Source organism: Drosophila virilis, chromosome 2, assembly GCF_030788295.1.
Source record: "Drosophila virilis strain 15010-1051.87 chromosome 2, Dvir_AGI_RSII-ME, whole genome shotgun sequence".
NCBI classification, from domain to species: domain Eukaryota; kingdom Metazoa; phylum Arthropoda; class Insecta; order Diptera; family Drosophilidae; genus Drosophila; species Drosophila virilis.
Genome location: NC_091544.1, coordinates 11847710 through 11865127, shown reverse-complemented (window position 1 = coordinate 11865127; position 17418 = coordinate 11847710). Strand labels below are relative to the sequence as shown.

At 44.3% G+C, this 17418-nt stretch overlaps 3 protein-coding genes and 2 non-coding genes across 5 annotated transcripts; 1 reads left to right on the top strand and 4 right to left on the bottom strand.

Moving 5' to 3' along the window:
- Positions 1 to 565: 565 nt before the first annotated feature.
- On the bottom strand, positions 566 to 5360 carry LOC6630198 (probable serine/threonine-protein kinase tsuA). Its single transcript, XM_032440330.2, is given in 8 exon segments — positions 566 to 919; positions 1119 to 1634; positions 1735 to 2097; positions 2182 to 2291; positions 2354 to 2939; positions 4241 to 4399; positions 4464 to 4883; positions 5278 to 5360. Coding segments are annotated over 7 exon segments (2409 nt in total). The 5' UTR covers positions 4785 to 4883; positions 5278 to 5360.
- On the bottom strand, positions 5213 to 7201 carry LOC6630200 (surface protein). The gene is made up of 4 exons (XM_032440331.2): positions 7073 to 7201; positions 6726 to 6998; positions 6587 to 6675; positions 5213 to 6528 (listed from the first exon to the last, which is right to left on the bottom strand). Exons 2-4 carry the CDS (start codon positions 6995 to 6997, stop codon positions 5648 to 5650), a joined length of 1242 nt encoding a protein of 413 aa, XP_032296222.1. The 5' UTR covers position 6998; positions 7073 to 7201; the 3' UTR covers positions 5213 to 5647.
- Sap-r (prosaposin) lies at positions 7068 to 12586 on the bottom strand. The gene is made up of 7 exons (XM_002054066.4): positions 12398 to 12586; positions 12183 to 12276; positions 10305 to 10587; positions 8418 to 10242; positions 7870 to 8357; positions 7660 to 7801; positions 7068 to 7593 (listed from the first exon to the last, which is right to left on the bottom strand). Exons 1-7 carry the CDS (start codon positions 12441 to 12443, stop codon positions 7589 to 7591), a joined length of 2883 nt encoding a protein of 960 aa, XP_002054102.2. The 5' UTR covers positions 12444 to 12586; the 3' UTR covers positions 7068 to 7588.
- Positions 12587 to 15121: 2535 nt separating this feature from the next.
- On the bottom strand, positions 15122 to 15287 carry LOC6630202 (U1 spliceosomal RNA). The gene has a single exon (XR_049144.2). It is a non-coding gene; the product is annotated as a U1 spliceosomal RNA (small nuclear RNA).
- A 905-nt stretch (positions 15288 to 16192) lies between these two features.
- Positions 16193 to 16358, top strand: LOC6630466 (U1 spliceosomal RNA). Its single transcript, XR_049145.2, has one exon. It is a non-coding gene; the product is annotated as a U1 spliceosomal RNA (small nuclear RNA).
- Positions 16359 to 17418: the final 1060 nt, after the last annotated feature.

Here is a 17418-nt window from a genome sequence, read left to right as displayed (position 1 = left end):
TGTTTTCAATTCACATAAACATTATTCATATTTGTATTTGCTTAGTTATGGGCTTTTAAAACGAACCATTTGAAAAACGATTTTGTGTTTGAATTTAAGAAGCATTTCATGCGAAAAGTATTTGAAAACATCTCTCGGCCGGCATATTGTATGGGTTACCTCTTAGAATTAAACATATACTTAGGTGTTCTTAAAATCATTTTTTGGTTTCATAGTTTTTTTTTCTTTTAATTTAATTTTGTTGTTGTTTTTTAAAAACTTTATTTACAGTTTGTATTTATAGCTGCTTGCGAGCTGAGGCTAATTGCAAACTTGAAGACGGATCCTGAGGCTGCGCACTTTCTTATCCGTTTACTTGGCGAGCAATGCGGCTGCCTTTCTCCCCATCGTCAAATGCCATTTACTGTCCCGCCATTTACTGCCGATATTCGATATCCAATATCAAAATTCAGGGGCTTGGCTAATGAGGCAACGCCACCAACGCCTCGGGTCATGCACCGATGCCAGCTTAAATTTTCCGCCTCATTTTCTCAGTACTTAATTTGCAAATCATGACGAGCTTCGTTTATTGCTGCTGCTGCTGCTGCTGCTGTTGTTGTTGCTGCTGCTGTTGTTGTTGTTGTTGTTGCGGGGGCAGCATTGGCGACATTACAATAATATTGGCTGTGGTGGCCTGGCCATAGTCCAGGGGCAGCGACTGCTTCTGCATGGCAATCGCATCCGACTCTGGTGCACGGGTTATAACGCAATACTGATTCCCATTGTAGGTGACGATGGGCATGTTCATGTTGCCGCCAGCATCGCCAACGCCAACGCCGACGCCGATGGTGTTGCCGGTGTGCAGGCCAGTCAGCTGGGCCTGCATGTAAGTGGCTGCTGTTGGTGAGTTGGCAATTATGTGCGAGACGGGCACTGACACCTGGTCGGGAAGAGGGATGAAGGGATACAGATACAAAGATACATAGATACAAATTGAGTGAAAGTGACAGAAAATTTCATGCTGATGGCGTGTTATGTTGCGTGTTTTTGTTGTTAAATGGTGTTTAGATAACTGTTGTTATAGTTATTGTTGTTTGTTGTTGTTGTTGTTGTTGTTGTTGTTGATAATAGTTAGTTACTTCATGTCCCTGATTATTGCCGTTGTTGCTGGTGTTGTTGCTGGTATTGCTGATGTTGTTATTGCTGTTGTTATTGCTGTTGTTGTTACTGTTGTTGTTATTGCTGTTGGTGTTATTATTGTACATAGGCGCGCTGGTCTGTGCTTGTTGTTGCTGCTGCTGTTGCTGCTGCTGATGTTGTTGGTGGTGCTTTCTGGCCGCTTTCTTGCCGCCAGCAACATGTTGATGCTGCTGCGACTGCTGCTGCTGCTGCTGCTGCTGCTGCTGCTGATGGCTGGCATTGAGGATCATCTGATTTTGTATGATTATCTTCTGGGTGCGTGCATGTGCCTCCAATTGCGGGCTGTTGTTGAGTATTTGGTTTCGGTTTGCATCAATTTGATAGCCGCGATTATGGTTGTTGCTGCTGCTATTGTTGTTGCCACTGCCGCTAGTGCTGCTGTTGTTGCTGTTGCTCTTAGCGATGGCGGCTGCTGTTTTTGTGGACTCTACGACTAACCGTTCCTGTTGTCAATACTGCAAGGATCAGAGAAGGCCAGTTTAGAGCCGCCCCGATACTAGTGCGTATACCGCCTTAGGCCCCGCTGGCCGGTAGGCTCAACCGACATTTGCTCACCTCCAGATGACTCTTGGCATGAATGGACCACTCGTCCCGGCTCGAGAACATGCGCCCACACAGCTCACACGTCCAGGACAATTGCTGCTGGTGATGTGGTATGATGATTCCCGGAATTGCCGTCGGCGCCCCCTGCGCCGACTGCACTATAATGTTTTGGGCGGCCACCTGTACGGCCTGCTGCTGTAGCTGCAGTTCCAGGCTCTGCTTATTGTCCTCTGGCGGCGGATCTGGTTGCTCCTTCTTCTTGACCATATTGTTTAGCCGCTTGCCGAGCGGCGCAATATTTGTGGGCGTCACGTGCTTGAACTTGTTCATGTGGATGACGAGCTTGTCCCGGCGTGCGAATGCCTTGTTACACACCTGAAATGGATGGAGATTGCAACAGATTAGTGGCTGTCAGCAAGCGCTGGGGCATTGAGCCGCCGATTCAAGGGCTGCTTATACTTCACAAATATAGGGCTTCTCGCCGGTATGGATGCGCATGTGTATGGTCAGCTTATCCTTGCGCGCCAGCCCCTTGCCGCAGACGGTGCACTCGAATGCCTTATTGGTGGCTGTAAGCAGCAGTTGGAGTGAATGGCTAGTTGGCCACTTGCAGTTCGATCAAGTTACTCACTCTTTGAGGGATTTGTTTTGCGCACTCCAGAGGAGGCCTGCTGCACTTGTTGCAGCGCCTTCAGACGACTGGCCGGATGCATTGATCCACCCTCCACATATGGTTCGGTGAAGGGTATCAGATTCGGCTTTGGTATATTGTAGGTGAGCTGTTCCGCCGCTGACCAGGTTCCCAGGCTCTGCAGCACACGCACGCCGCCCTCAAATCCCATGCCGTCGTCGGGCACTGTAAAGGTGCTGTCGCCCGCTGCGCCGGCAGCGCCGCCCGCCGAACTGGAGGAACTAATCTGTGGGACCTTGATGGTGGCCGCATAATGTTGCTGCTGCTGCTGTTGCTGCTGTTGCTGTTGTTGTTGCTGCTGTTGCTGTTGTTGCTGCTGCTGCTGCTGTTGCTGCTGCTGCATGTTGCCATTGTTCTGGTTGTTATTGTTGTTATTGGCTGTTGGGGAGCTCTGCTGCACGGAGCTCTGCTGCTGTTGCTTGAATTGTATGGCCGCCTGTGCCATCTGCTGCTGCACGGCCATATGCGCCTCCAGGTATGCGTTTTTCTGGGCCACCGTCATCTTGTCCATGTTAACGGTGCCGTCCTGTGAATGAACCAAATGGCTATGAAACATTGAGTCGAGTGTTTCGCTCACATTCCGTTTCGTTCCGAGCCGTGCCGTACCGCACTGCCACCCCTAAATGGCGCGCAAGTGTTGCGAAATTTCACCAGCCGCCACCCCCAATTGAATGTGCTCAAAACTGCCTGCCCTTGCGCAAAAATTTGCGACTTGAGCTTTTGCTCGCGCTGAATTTTCAATGCTGCTGCTGCTGCTGGTGCTGGGCTCTGGACTTCTGGTGGTGGTGCCGTCTCCCCCCGTTGCCAGCCAACGACAGCCTGAAGCCGTGCGTGTGTGTATGCCGGCCGTGCTCCCTGCTTTGGCGGCCTTTCTTGGTTTGAGGCTTTTCCGTGTCTGTCAAAAATGTATTTAAAGCGCGCCACTGAAAGTCAAGCTAAAATTTTGCATGTCCAAATTTTGGGCTGTTCACACACTTGGGCTTAAATGTTTATTGCACGCTTTTCGCATTTGGTTAACGCCGCAGCATAAGATACGCGCTCTTCCCGCCCCACACCGCGCACAGTATTGACATTTTCACTGGCTCTGTTTTGTAGCCTTTCATTGCCTGCTTTTCTATTTGATATTATTTTTTTGTTCATCCTTTTTTTCTTTTTTTGCAATCTTGCTTACCACAATTGAAAATCAATAAAAAACGGCCGCCGCGCTGAGCGTTAAATGTTGTACGCGAATTTCTATGGGCTTTTCTAATCTTTTTCTGTTGCAGCTCACAGTTTGGAAGATTTTTTTGAATGTTATGCGCTGGTGCTATACGAGCTGTATTTTTAGCTGCTGCTGCCGTCGCCGTTTACTTCCTCGAGCCAGTGCCCAGCGCCTTTTGTTTGTGTATGTATTGCGAATCTGATTTGGAGTCGACTCGCTCAGTCGCCGTCGCAGTCGTCGTCGCAGTCGCGGTCGCAGTCGCCGTCGCCGTCGCAGTCGTGGCAACAACGAGCACAATTTGAGTAATTATTTGTTATTCTTGAACGAGAAACAGGAACGGAGCATGCGACGATGACGACAACGACCACGACGATGTTAACTCACGGATTCAGAGACAGAGCCAGAGGCAGACAGATACCAAAGCGACTGAACTTGAGCACAGAAGGCGGAAGTGTGGCTAAAAAAAAGTATTGCATACCACTCGGCGCACTGGCGGAGAGCTTTCTCTCTCACTCTCAGTCAGGTCGGTGGTGGTTGCCGCGAGGAACAACTTGGCAACGGGACAGCGTAACTTTGACAATGGCAGTCACCGCGGCCGCTTATCTGCAATTGCTCAGTTCACTCACCTGAAAGTCTATGGTTGCTCGGACCGTATGCATGGACGCGGCATAGTTACGCAGCATATGCTCGTTGCGCATGCAAAGCTGCCGCCAATCGTACAAGTGCTCCAGACGCTCGAGGCACAGCTCGCATATGTGCTTGGGCAGATAGTCGTCCTTGGTTATCTGTCAAGTAATTGGACAGGCCAATAAACACAGCACACCCGTGCACTTACGCACACCTACTCACATTCGCCTGCAGCAGCGTGCGCAGCTTGTAGAGCAGTTGGCGCTGCTCCGCCTGCGGGTCAAAGATGTGCAGCTTGCTGGGTCCCTGGTGTATGCCACACAGCCGGCACAGCTCAGCAAAGTTGCTAAAATTTAGATCCACATCATGCTGCTGCGCCTCGTCCTCTTCCTCCTCCTCTTCCACCTCGTAGATGTGGCTGCCATGTGTTGCGCCTGCATTCTCCAGCATGTGTTGCTGATGTTGTTGCTGCTGCTGCTGCTGTTGCTGCTGTGTTGCTGCTGTGTGTTGTATGTGCGACTGTCGATTGCTGATGCTCAACATAACGTATTTCGCGCGCTTTTTGCGATTTGATACCCGTCAAATTGTTGCTGGTTTATGCTACTGCTGCTGCTGTTCAGTTGCTGCTGTATCTACATGTTGCTGCAATGAGTTGTTGTTGTTGTTGTAGTTCTAGTTCTGCCTAGTTGCATACACATACACAAGTACTCATAATTTGTATACCTATCTGACCAAGCCCCCCTAACGATTTGATGTGGGAAAAATCGATGCAATTGCTGTTTAATTTTCATAACAGCAACAATTGCTGTCAATCAATGTTGTTGCCAATTAACGTTTCGATTTTCGATTTACCAAATAAGCAAAAATATAATCCCTTATAATTGACACACATTCAAAATGCACAGACACACAAATGCACACTTACACACACACACATAACGGCACATGCGGAACATATAAAAACATATGCATTTTGTTTTTGTATTTGTCTTTTATTGAACACTTTAAATGTGGGCAGGACGAGAAAAAAACTTACGGAAAAAATGATGGCGCGAACGAAGTGTTGCTACTGCTGCTGCTGCCGTTGCTGCTCTTCCTGTTGCACTGCCACTTTGCCACTGCCACAGCTGCCGTTGCCCTTGCGAGTGTGAGTAAAACGTTGGTGAGTGAAAAGTGCAGGCCGTGTTGCCTGCAGCCTGGCCACGGCGAGTGCGCAGTGCAGTACCTGTGGGTGGCGTCCAGCCAAATTGGGCGAATGTGGGGCATTGCATATGGTTGGGTTATTCGTGTAGCTTGGGTTGTTTGTCCTTTTTTCTGTACACCACCGATTTTGTTTTCTTTTTAGAGAAGCAATGAGAACAAAGTGTTTGGCAAATCATATAAACAGCGTGGGCAACAGGTGTTAATTAATCCGCTGCTTCCGCTGGTGGCTCTTCAGCAGCAGGCGGCGCCTCTTCAGCAGCAGGTGGTGCCTCTTCAGCAGCTGGTGGTGCCTCTTCAGCAGCTGGTGGTGCCTCTTCAGGTGCTGGTGGCGCCTCTTCAGGTGCTGGTGGCGCCTCTTCAGGTGCTGGGGGCGCTTCTTCGGCTGGCGGAGCCTGACCTGCATCGTCTGCTGGAGAAACTTCTAATAATGGAGCTCGATTGGCTGCATCGTTTTGATCCAGGTCATTTTCTTCAATCAGCGGGGGTGGGTCTATACACTCGGACAGCGAACTGCCCTTTTCTACCTCCAGATGTTCCTCCTCGCCAAACATATCATCGAATTCCTTCGGCTCCGCTTCTTCCTCTGGCACAACCTCTTCATATACAATGATCTCCTTCCAAACAATCTCCTCATCGACGCACACGGGCTCATCGCTTTGCGGCTCCACTCGCTTGTTCAGATCTATCTCAGACACGCATGGCTCGGTGTGATCGAAACCACCACAAGTCACACAGGAAGATGTGGTTAACAGCATGGAGGAGTGCGGTGAGCTGCTGGAAAGCACTGAGGTGGTGCTCGAAGTCTTCTCTTTGGGCTTGGCGCCCTTGTCTGGTGATTTGTAAGTGATGGTCGTCTGTTGCGATCTCTCTTGCATACCCAGATCGGGTACTAGCTGGCACTGATTGGTGATCTGTGGCACGACTGGATTACTGCGTATCAAGTAGTCGGACACACGCGTCTTCCAATCATCCTGGCTACAGTCAACGTTCTGCATAATAGCGTAAACTTCCGCAATCAGCGGCTTCAGCATGGGACGATTACAAAACCGATTTTTATCAAAGAGCTCAATAGGTTCGTGTATATCTGGACACATTACAAAAATGATTATTTAAAACTTTCAAATAAAGGCCGCCAGACTTACAATTGGGAAATATAAAGGTTATCTCGCGGGCCACGCTAGAGTAATGCTTGGTCACATGGATGTTACGCTCCAGCTCCGAGGCTGACCCGCTGTGGGTCAGCTATTAGCATAAAAATATTTTCTGTCAGCTGCCACTTACAAGTAACATATCATAATATTTAGTAGCTCCTGTACTCCGTTCTCTTTGGTTAGTATGAAGGCCTCAGAGATGCCCTTAGACAACAGGATAACCTCCAGCATAAAGCCCTTCTCGTCTGCAAAGTCTGCATAAAACTCGGCAGCCAGCTCCGGCGAAAAGTTCAACTTGCGATTGCCCTGTATCTGAAATCCACAGGATAATAGCTTCAACAGCACCGGGCGCCGCTTATGCATATAGTCCGGCTTGATAATAAGCAGAGTATCCTCAAACATCCTTAATAGAAAAAATATATTATAGTGTACACTCAAAAACTGTTTCCAAAAATTTGTTATATGCGCGCTGTTTACTTTTAAAAGATTTATTTATCAGATTTGATTCTCGTTCTCATGTTTTACACTTGGCGTCTTATGCTACACACACACTTTGTTTATTATTTAGTTCGGGGAATTTGGTTGATTTCTCTCAGCCTGTTCCGGGTTTTAAAACCAGTTTAAAGTGGTTTCAAGTTTTAAGTGGTTTTTAAAAAGTACATGACCGGAATGAGCGTGTCTACTATTACAATTTATGTTTAATTTAAGCCCTTTTCGCATACGCTTACAAAAATCAATCAGTTTCAGTTGCATCCGTATTTTAACTATCACCCACAATTTCTTTCTCAAATTAAGCGCAATATAAAGTAAGTAAGAAAAGGAAATAAACATATAAAACGTGCAAAACAATAAGTCAATTTTCGATCATTTACAGTCCCAATCAAGTACAGAATGTAAACAAAAGTAAAGATATAATTTATATATATATATATCGTGACGCCCCTTTGCGACACATCATTTGGCGATTGCGTTTAGTTCGCAACACGCAACATCTTAAGCTGTAATTAAAGGTTAAAATAAATTGAAACACTTTACATATGAGTTTAGTAGAATCTGTCACACACCTGAAATTCTGGCAAAGGCCAGCGCGGACTTCTCACTATCGAAGCATTTGCCAATCTCGGAGCAGACGTGCGACTGGTCAATATAGGGACGCTCAGACAGATGCATAATGCTGAAGCCATAAATGGAGATCATCTCGGAGCACTTAAATCAAACCCATTTCAAATTAGTAAGATACAAAATGAAATTGAGATGTCTTGTTCTTGGCTTACAATATTATAGTACTTGGCTGGCAAGTTCTCACAGGCCTCTGAGATCATGTCCTGTACGCCCAACTTGTCGTAATCCTTTTGTGAGCGGAAAAAGGGCAGCAAGGACTGCGACACGCCATGACAAACGCCACACTCAATGACCTCATCGTTGACAGCCTGGCTAAAGCATAGCTGCAGCTTCTGGCACACCTCCTTGGGCGGCACTTTGCTTAAAAGACTAATAATGGCCGTGGCGTAACCGTCGACAAAGCTGTCGCATTGCTTGCGTATGGTCGATGGGAGGCGATCGCAGACAACGCGTATGGCTCTCTTGATCTCATCCTGCTCGGTCTTGTTCTGCAGTTCCGTCTCCAGTTTGGTCATGATAAACTCGCACAGCACACAGGTAGGTGGCTCGTCGACTTTTGTTGACTCTAGGCGTGCCAGTTTCTCGTCTTGGCGCTTGGGCAAAACAATTACATCGTACTTCAGGGCCTCATCGATGTCAACTGTCAATTGAGATCAAACTTCTAATATATTACAATTTTAAGGGTATACCTTGCACTTACGATCCTCTTGCTCGCCGCCCAGGCATATGCCAAGTTCCAGGCATATGAGTTTGGGATCCATCTCCTTCAGCAGCAGATCGGCAATCTGATCTCCGTGTTTGTCAATGAATACGTGGCACTTATTGGCCAACGGTTTTTTTAACTTGTCGCAGGAGTGCTCAAGGGCGTTCTTGATGTCTGACTTTGTCGCGTGCTTACCGATCTTCTTTTCTACGGTTTTGACCACCTCTTCGCAGATCAAGCAATTGGGTCCCAAGCTAAAGTCCTTGTCAAAGGTGATCTGAATAGGCAGCTCATCGCTGGAGTTAATTTCATTGGCCGCAAAGTCCTCGCTGCTGCTGTCTGACTTATCGTTCTCCGCGCTATCTAAGAGGCTGATTCCCATTTCATCCAGATAATCCTTGGACTTAGGGCACAGCTTGAGCTGCACGCAAATCTCTTCCGGCTTAAAGTCTGTGATGAGCATGTCAATTAACTCATTGGAGTATGTCTCCACAAAGTCTACGCACTCGGAACGCAGCTTACTGGGCAGATGCGAGCAGAGACCGTCGAGAACCTTCTTGATATTCTCCTTAGACTTGTTGTCGCGTATTTTGATCTGAGCCTGTTCCACGGCAAACAAACAGAGCGGACATGTGGGCTTATCCTGTTGATCGCTAGACACCGTTTCTGGGTGGAACACCTCGATGTCCTCTTGCTTCTCAATGTTACGCGGACACATTTGCATCATGGGACAAACGCTGCGCGGATTCAGGCCCTGAATGAGCAGCGCAATGACCGCATCGCCGTACATTTCCACAAAATTGCGGCATTGAGTAGCTACGCCTTGTGGCAATTTGGTGCAAATGCCCTCAACGGTACGCTTAATCTCATCATCGGTAGCGGGCGTGGCCAGCGTTTCCTGTATGAAATGTAGTAGGTACTCGCAAATGGTGCACAGTTCACCGCCCTTCACCAACTGGCCGGGATTGGCGGCGCCCATCAAATGATCGATAGGCAGCTGCATTTCCATAATTTGTTTCTGGCTAAATTTAGGTTCGTTGGCACCCAGCTTTTTAATAGTAACATGCACTTCGGCGGGCGCAATGGCGGGCAGCAACGGCATAATGGGCGCATCGTAACCAAGATCCAAGCCCTTGGGGCAAACGCCAATGAGGAAACAAGTGCCATTGGCATCCAGATTATTGACTAGCGTGCTGTATATGACATGATAGTACTGATCCACGATGCTGATGCACTCGTCTTTGAAGCCACGCGACTGCTTGCAGAAGCCCTCAAGCACTTGCTTGAATTCCGTTTCTGTTGTGTTGGCCACCAGAACATCACGCAAATGTTTCACTAGCTGCTCGCACAGCGCACAGGGAATGTCATCGCCGACGCCCTCCAAAGTTGTAAGTGCTTCCGGTTCCTTAACATCATCCTCGTGCTGATGGTAACGGGCCGCACACACGCCAGACAAATGACACAGGCCATCCATTTGCAAATGCTGCTGCACATGCTCATACATATCATTGAAATAGGTAAGCACCAAGTTGGCGCAGGCATCAGAGAAGCTGGACATGGTGCCACACCAATGCAGCAGCTGTTCAACCATGTTGTCGCGATTCGTCGACTCGAACTTGCTCTGCATCTTGCGCGAGAGTAGGTTGCAGTTGCCACAGGACAGCTGTGTCGGGCCAGTCTCCTTCTTCTCCAACTGCTCGGATTCTTTCTTAATAACCACTTCGTCTTCTTTGAGTGTGCCATCCAACGCTCCCTGATAGGCTTGCTTCATAAGCTCATCAATCCTAGCGCTGTTGCACAAACCAGCCACGGAGCAAACTTGCTGCAATTGTAATTTGTAGATGAATGTAAAGAGAATGTGATTTTTTTTTAAAAGCTACTCACGTCGGGATTCATTTGGGAGGACAACGCCTCCACCAGCTCGGGTATAAAGTTGTCGGCCAACGTGATACACTCCTTTTGCACTAGCTTGACGGGTATTAGCTTGCAGGAGCCCTCGAACACCTCCTTAAGCTCCTCCTCGGTCTCATTGCTGCGCAGCTGATCGCGCGCCTGTGTTACCATATCCTTGCATATCTGACAAATGGAATCAGTGTCCACAGGCACCACTCGCTTTTCCCACACGGTCTGAATGCAGTGGCGTGTCGCTCTGCAGTCCTTTGCATTGCTGCCGGACCGAAACAGAAGACATCGTTTAATAAGCCACCCAAAATTTATCAATTAATAAGTAAGCAAAATAAAAAAACTGCAGCATCCGCAGTTTTGCACAATAAAAACGCCTCAAATGACCCGCATTCATAATCGTGTTACACCAAGTCAGCAAAGACCAGAGTCCAAAGCATTGAACGAACCCTCGCAACATGCGCTAGTTGAATGCACCCGCGGTAAATAAATATACGCAATCATACACATACATATATCATCTTTTAATGGACAGTGGGGGTACTATGTTTAACTCCCCTACGATTTAAGATATTAATCGGATATTGTTGTGAATACAACATTTCGAATTTAATTTTTGGAAAAATTAATGTTATTTCTGTGCGCGGGGGGCACAGCAAAGCGGTAATTTGTACAAAACAAACAAATCTATATATACTACAGATAAGCACGGACATGGCATATAAATATATAGTATATATGTGTATATCTACGACTTCTCTTTGCACAAAATTTGCGACGTTCTTTTATGTCCACAATCTTGGCAAACAAAGACTTGAGCGATTTCGTGCTCGTAAATAAGTTAATAAACAAACAAAGAATGAAATGTTTATGGAAAATCACTTAGTAATTTGATGCTATTGCAAAAATATTGTTCAAATTGTATAAAAATTGTAACTGGAGCTGGCAGAGAGCTGCTTATATAACCAGTTGCTAGTAAATGCAACTATTTGATTGCAATTATTCATTTGACATGTTTACTGTCAGTTATATATATATAAGCCGAGGGCAAATATAGATTGCTATTATTTGGATTACTCAGAGATCGATGGCGTTTTATTGATAAGAAACTGCCAGCTGCTGAATATTCTCCATAACGTCTCTTTTATGACGAATACTCAGTTATTTGAGTCAAAGCGTTTGAAATATCAACTTTAAGCGAAAGCGGACAAAGAGTAGCCCTAAGACGAGCCCAGGCTTTGCTCAAACTGATTAGTCATCGGAATTTGCGGCTGATTATACAGTTTGCATATACACACATAAGTAAAAATATACATATAAATATATACATATGTAATAATGAGTTGGCTTGACGGGATGTCATTTGTTAATTGAATTTAAAGCGGAATTGAAACGGCAAAACAAAATACGTTGTGTTGCATAAAAAGAGACTGATAGACGACAAGTGAGAGGGAGAGACGGAGAGAGAGAGAGAGTGCAAAGTATAGCCAAAGCTAGCACGTACAGCTAACAAGTGTGCAAACGGGAATAAAAAGTAGAGCAAAATAACGCTCAAATAAAATAGAGCAACTGTAAACGCCTAACAAAGGTTATCGATGAGCCAAACAGAATGGCGGCTCCGCCTTGGACGTCCGACTCTGCTGATTGCCTTATCAAACAGTTCTTCTGCCGACGAACAATGAAAACAGTTCAAGAAAGAAACGGTAAACGCGCAACGGGTAAATAACTGCGTAGTGGCCATTGTTTTATATACATACATTATTTTGTACAAGCGCGCGCAGTGGCGGGGGCGTTGCACCGACTTTGATTTTGATTTTTTTGCCGATGACAAAGCGCTTTTCCAATTTGTTCTAGACTCACCTGAGATTATCGCACCAGTAGGAGGGGCCCCAGGTGCATTTACTGGCACCAAGCAGCGGCTGCTCAGCGATGGGCGTTGATGAAACACAAACGCCTAAAACAACAAAATACACAATGGCAATTTTAATACAAATATATGCATATATATATATTTTAAATCTATTTAATTAGTGCAAAACCAATACGCAATATTCACTTCCGACGTCACAACTTACCGCAAACAAACACAGCCAAAATGGCCAAAAGGCCCGCGTTACGCATTTTGTTGTTATGGGTGTGTGCTCTTAGCTAGACTTCACTTTTATATATAATTAGCCAAGTTTTACTTTTTCTTGCTCTTTTTACACTCCAGCTGCAACAGCAACTGCACTGAATGAATATTTGATGATTAATGCGAAAACGAATTGCGTTTGCTTTGGTTTTGTTATTTTACAGTGTGACCAGAGTCTCTGACTAGAAATGATTTCTATCGACATGCCAATTGCCAAACTACCGATAAGTTTTTCACTCTGTTGCAGTGCCAATATATTTATGTTTTGGTCTGTTATTATTTATTTATTCTACATAATATCACAAACAATAAATTCTAATGGTATTATCGCAGATGTCATTTTTATGCAAACTCACGAGCTCGCTCATCTCCAATTGAAACCGCACAGTATATTTTAAATTCGATATATTTTCGGTATAAAATTGCAATTTGAACAGGTATAATAGGTGTAACTATTTATTTTGTATAATTTTTATATGTAAACTGAAGAGTGAATGTAATATTAGTTAAGATCAAGAAATTTAACTTTATATTAAACAGCACAAGTCTTTATACACAAGGTTGCCATTTAGCAACCGAAATTGGCGTTGGCGTTGCCACACGTATAAATAAGGTAACACATTACTTTGCAAAGCACGCATGAAGACCCGAGTTCGAATCTCGACATGACCAAGAAAATAAAAATATTTTAAATAAAACGTTCCTTTATTTACATTGCTTTTTTTTCAAACATTTTCATAAATTATGTGCTAAATACTGAAGAAATACTACAAATTAGCCGAATCTAGATTTACTTACGATTTATTACTTTAGTTTGCCTATTGAATTCAGCCTTTGATGTAAATATTGTTGTCACTTATGCCGTTCGTTTAATTGTTTAACGTGTGAATTCTTTTTTTATTGTTATTAAATGACTGACTAAACTGTGGCAATAACCATCGGCAAATGTTCTTGAACTGTTGCTCAAGTGTTTAGCTCTCGTAAGTGTTTAACCAAACACTCAGTTATAATCCAGCTGCGCTCAAGCATGCATAGAAATTCAATTGTAATTATAGCCAAACAGAATTCTAATAATTGATTGATGTTACTCAGCGTGCAAAATGATCTCAGCTAGATCTGTGGGGCCCAGTCACTGGGGCGCCCGTGCAGCAACGCTGTTTGTTCTTGTAAGGTTATATCTTGGGAAAATGCATTTTAATTAGCTGAATTGTTCACACAATGAATATAAACAAATCTTTGCTATGATGTTGTCTATCAAATTGCAGTTTTTTTCTAATAATTCTGAATACACATTTTGTGTGGGAGCTCGAGCCAGTCGAGAACGTTTGGGGCATTCTCACCTGCAGCTGCTGCTGCTGCTATTGAGCCTCAGCCGAAAGTCGAGGTCAGCTAGTGGCTGCTGGTGATTGACTGGGCAAGCGAAATGCCAAATGCAGCCGTCGACGCCAATCCAACCAATATTGCGGCAAACTGTGTCAAGCCGCCGAAGGAAACTTGAAACTCGACTTGGCGTGGCCAAGGTGGCCAGCTGTGAGCCGTGGTATTTGGTTCTTTACCAGATTTAATTGCAGTGCTGCCAAATTATAAATACACTTGACCATTGACAATGAATTATATGTCCACTAAACTGGGCAGGTTTTAAGAATCTTACTTTTTTGGGCGTCCCCCAAGTTCAGCGACAATTCAAGTTCATTTTTCTAACGAATTATTATTTTCACTAGGCACAAATTAAAAACGCATAGTTACCTGCACGAGGGGGCTCGTTGTTCACACGGTAAAGAGACCATTGCCAAAGAGTACTCGCACAGTTGGGGTTTGGGGGGGATTCGGTTTCAGTTTTAGATGGTTCGTTGCGTGACATACTTAGTTGGAGACGAACAGCGAGAGATTGTGCGCTTGTAACCCTAATTACGTGCGTAATTACGAGTGGCTGCAACCAAAGGGCAAAGGGGGCAACGCGCTGCGAGCCGGAGAAACCTCAAAGTGCGTCACATACACTTCATCTAATGGTAAATTGTTTTATTGCCACTCGTCTGTGTCAGGTTGTAAAACTTGTGCAATTTCCTTGACGCCATAAGACCCGCAAAGCGCAAGGGGGAGGGGCTCTGCAACTTATAGACGGTTAAGGTCCAAGTTGGCGCAAATGGCAGTCATTACCAATCATTCTTTGACTGCTGCCCTGAGACCAAGATCGGAGTCATGCGGAAATGAACTTGACCTTATCGCTGCCAGCCCCACAGCAACTGTTGCTGCCGACTGACTGCTGTTGCTTTAGCGGTTGTGCGAATGCCGTAAAACAAAACTCGAGTTAAAAAATACAGCAGAGCAGCAACAACAACGCCTCGGATTTGTCGATATTTGTGAGTCAAATTCGCTGCTAATGATAAACCAACGGAACCACCGCGCCACCAATAACAAAGGCCAGAAGGAGGAACCCAAGCACATAACAGTTTCAACAGACGCTCTTTTATCATAAATACGCAGACGAAGGCTTCTTCCGCAACGCTATGCAAGAAGATCAAGTTCAAGATAGCTTGTTTTTATTTCATAGAAGCTAAACTAGAATCGCATTGGAGCCCAACACAATGACCGCTATAACAACTAGCCAACCACTTTGACCCAGTGACGGCATTTAGAGGCAACCTACAACTTTGTATTTATTAATAATTTCGGGACGGCGCGAACGCCATTCCCGGCTACCAAAAATTACACGCACGAGTTATTCACATTAGGAATAATCGCAGAGGTCAACTCAGCCGAATGTGCAATGACCAAGCCTCGCTCCGGAGGAACCGCCTTCATGATCACGGTTAACCTCTACGCCAGGTAAGTATGCTTTCATCCGCTCTGGAACAGGCAGACCATGCCAGCCGAGTCAGAACCGTTTGAGAATTATAAGACGCGCACATGTAAAATTTCCTACAGCAGGCACAACTGGCAAAGTATGCTATGCCAACAGCTAGGTACTTGTACGTGCTGCCAACAGCAGGCAAATATTTCTCTGCACCGAAAGCAGGGATGACGGGTGTGCAGACCGCTGAAGCAGCGAATCATTTGGGGGAACAATAATATGTGAATGTTTCTGTGAATATGAACATTTATAATATATAATCTACGCATTTTAAACATAAAAATTATGTAAAATTGTAAGATTCTATTATTTGGAGAGTGCTAATTTTATTATCACTTGACCGTTGGACTTTTGATAAGCAACAATTTTTTTTGTTATATTTTCTGTATGTAGTTTGATTATTTATCAGCAATTATAATTTATTTTTGTAATTTGTTCTCAGATGAATTCAACTTATTCCTTAGATAATTCTAACAATCAGCTATAAATGTTATATACAAAACACTTTTTATTTCTGTACTATCAGAGAACTCTGAACACCCGACTTGAAGGCCCATTTAAATGCTTATATTTGCCAAATTAATTATAGATAAGCACTAATTTAATTATAGACACTTTATACGATCTATATATTTTAGTGAGTATGGAAATGATAAATTTAACTGATAAACTCAGCTAATAAAACAACCATTGCTTGCAGCATCAAAGGGTATACAACTATCATCAGCCCATATTATACATTGCAACCCCAAGGAAATAACTGCTCCTGCATATTATACAATCTAGTTGACTTTGCTACCCTCGCCTGAATTGAAATGTTCCCTTTAGAATTCTCAAACAGTTCTGACGCGCCTGGATTGGAGTGCCTGTTCCAGAGCAGAGAAAAGCATACTTACCTGGCGTAGAGGTTAACCGTGATCACGAAGGCGGTTCCTCCGGAGCGAGGCTTGGTCATTGCACATTCGGCTGAGTTGACCTCTGCGATTATTCCTAATGTGAATAACTCGTGCGTGTAATTTTTGGTAGCCGGGAAGAGCGTTCGCGCCGTCCCGAATTTATAAATACATATAAAGTTTAGATAAAAGGGGGTACGTGACTATCTCAATTTCGTTTGAATAAGACAAACAAACTAAGATGGGACCCTAAACCAGTTTGTCTTACAAACCTTCACGTCTCGAACGTTAGTATAAAGAATTGCTGGTTTATTTTTTTGCATCTAGAAGATACTTTTCAATCCGGGAAAGCCCCGAATCATTCCGGCTTCTATTTTGAGCATACCCATCATAATAATACGACGAAGGCAATCGGCTTATTCATTTGACGAGAATCATAAATGTGTTCATGAAGACGAAAACGCAGAATTGTATAAAAATATGGTAAAGGATTACTGTCTTAAGTGGAACTGTTGAACGCACAGTGACTTGCACTTATTTCGAAGAGCTGCTTTTTATTAGAGAAGCTGTTAATTTGTGTCTAATTAAAGAACGATTCACTGGCCAGTTGTTACTTCCTAGACAAACGTAGACAAAGACTTTGTGGCTGCGACGTGATAGAATAATTACGTGTTTAGGAAGTGCGCATAAAACAGTTTATAGACTGAGACGATATTAATAAATATCTAGATATGCGCTGGTACGAGTTGAGATGATCTGCAAGGGCATATCAAAATGTATCTGAGCCATGATTTCCTAACATATGAAGCTAGAGACGAAAGATGCGTATACTATTGTCGTATTCTTGTCTGATATTGCTTCGTATCTTTGTCTCTCATCAAATCCAACTAGAAAGTTATTTACAATTTATACAAGAAACTTGTTTAATTTGTTTATTCAAAGTTGTCCATGTATTATTTATTACCAGTTTCTTTGCGATAATGCCACAGGTTCTGTTGAACCCAAGTTGCATAATTAATAGGCAATATTATTTCGGAATATTTCGTTGATTCGTTTCAACAATCGACAAAAATATAAAAGAAAGGTTTTTTTTTAAAGGTTCTATCATCAATTTGCGCTGGGCTGAACAGGTTTTATTGAATGACATATACAAGAAACACGAGCGAGTCGACTAGAAAATAACTCTTGCCCAGTTCTATAACGATTCGGAATTATAAACAT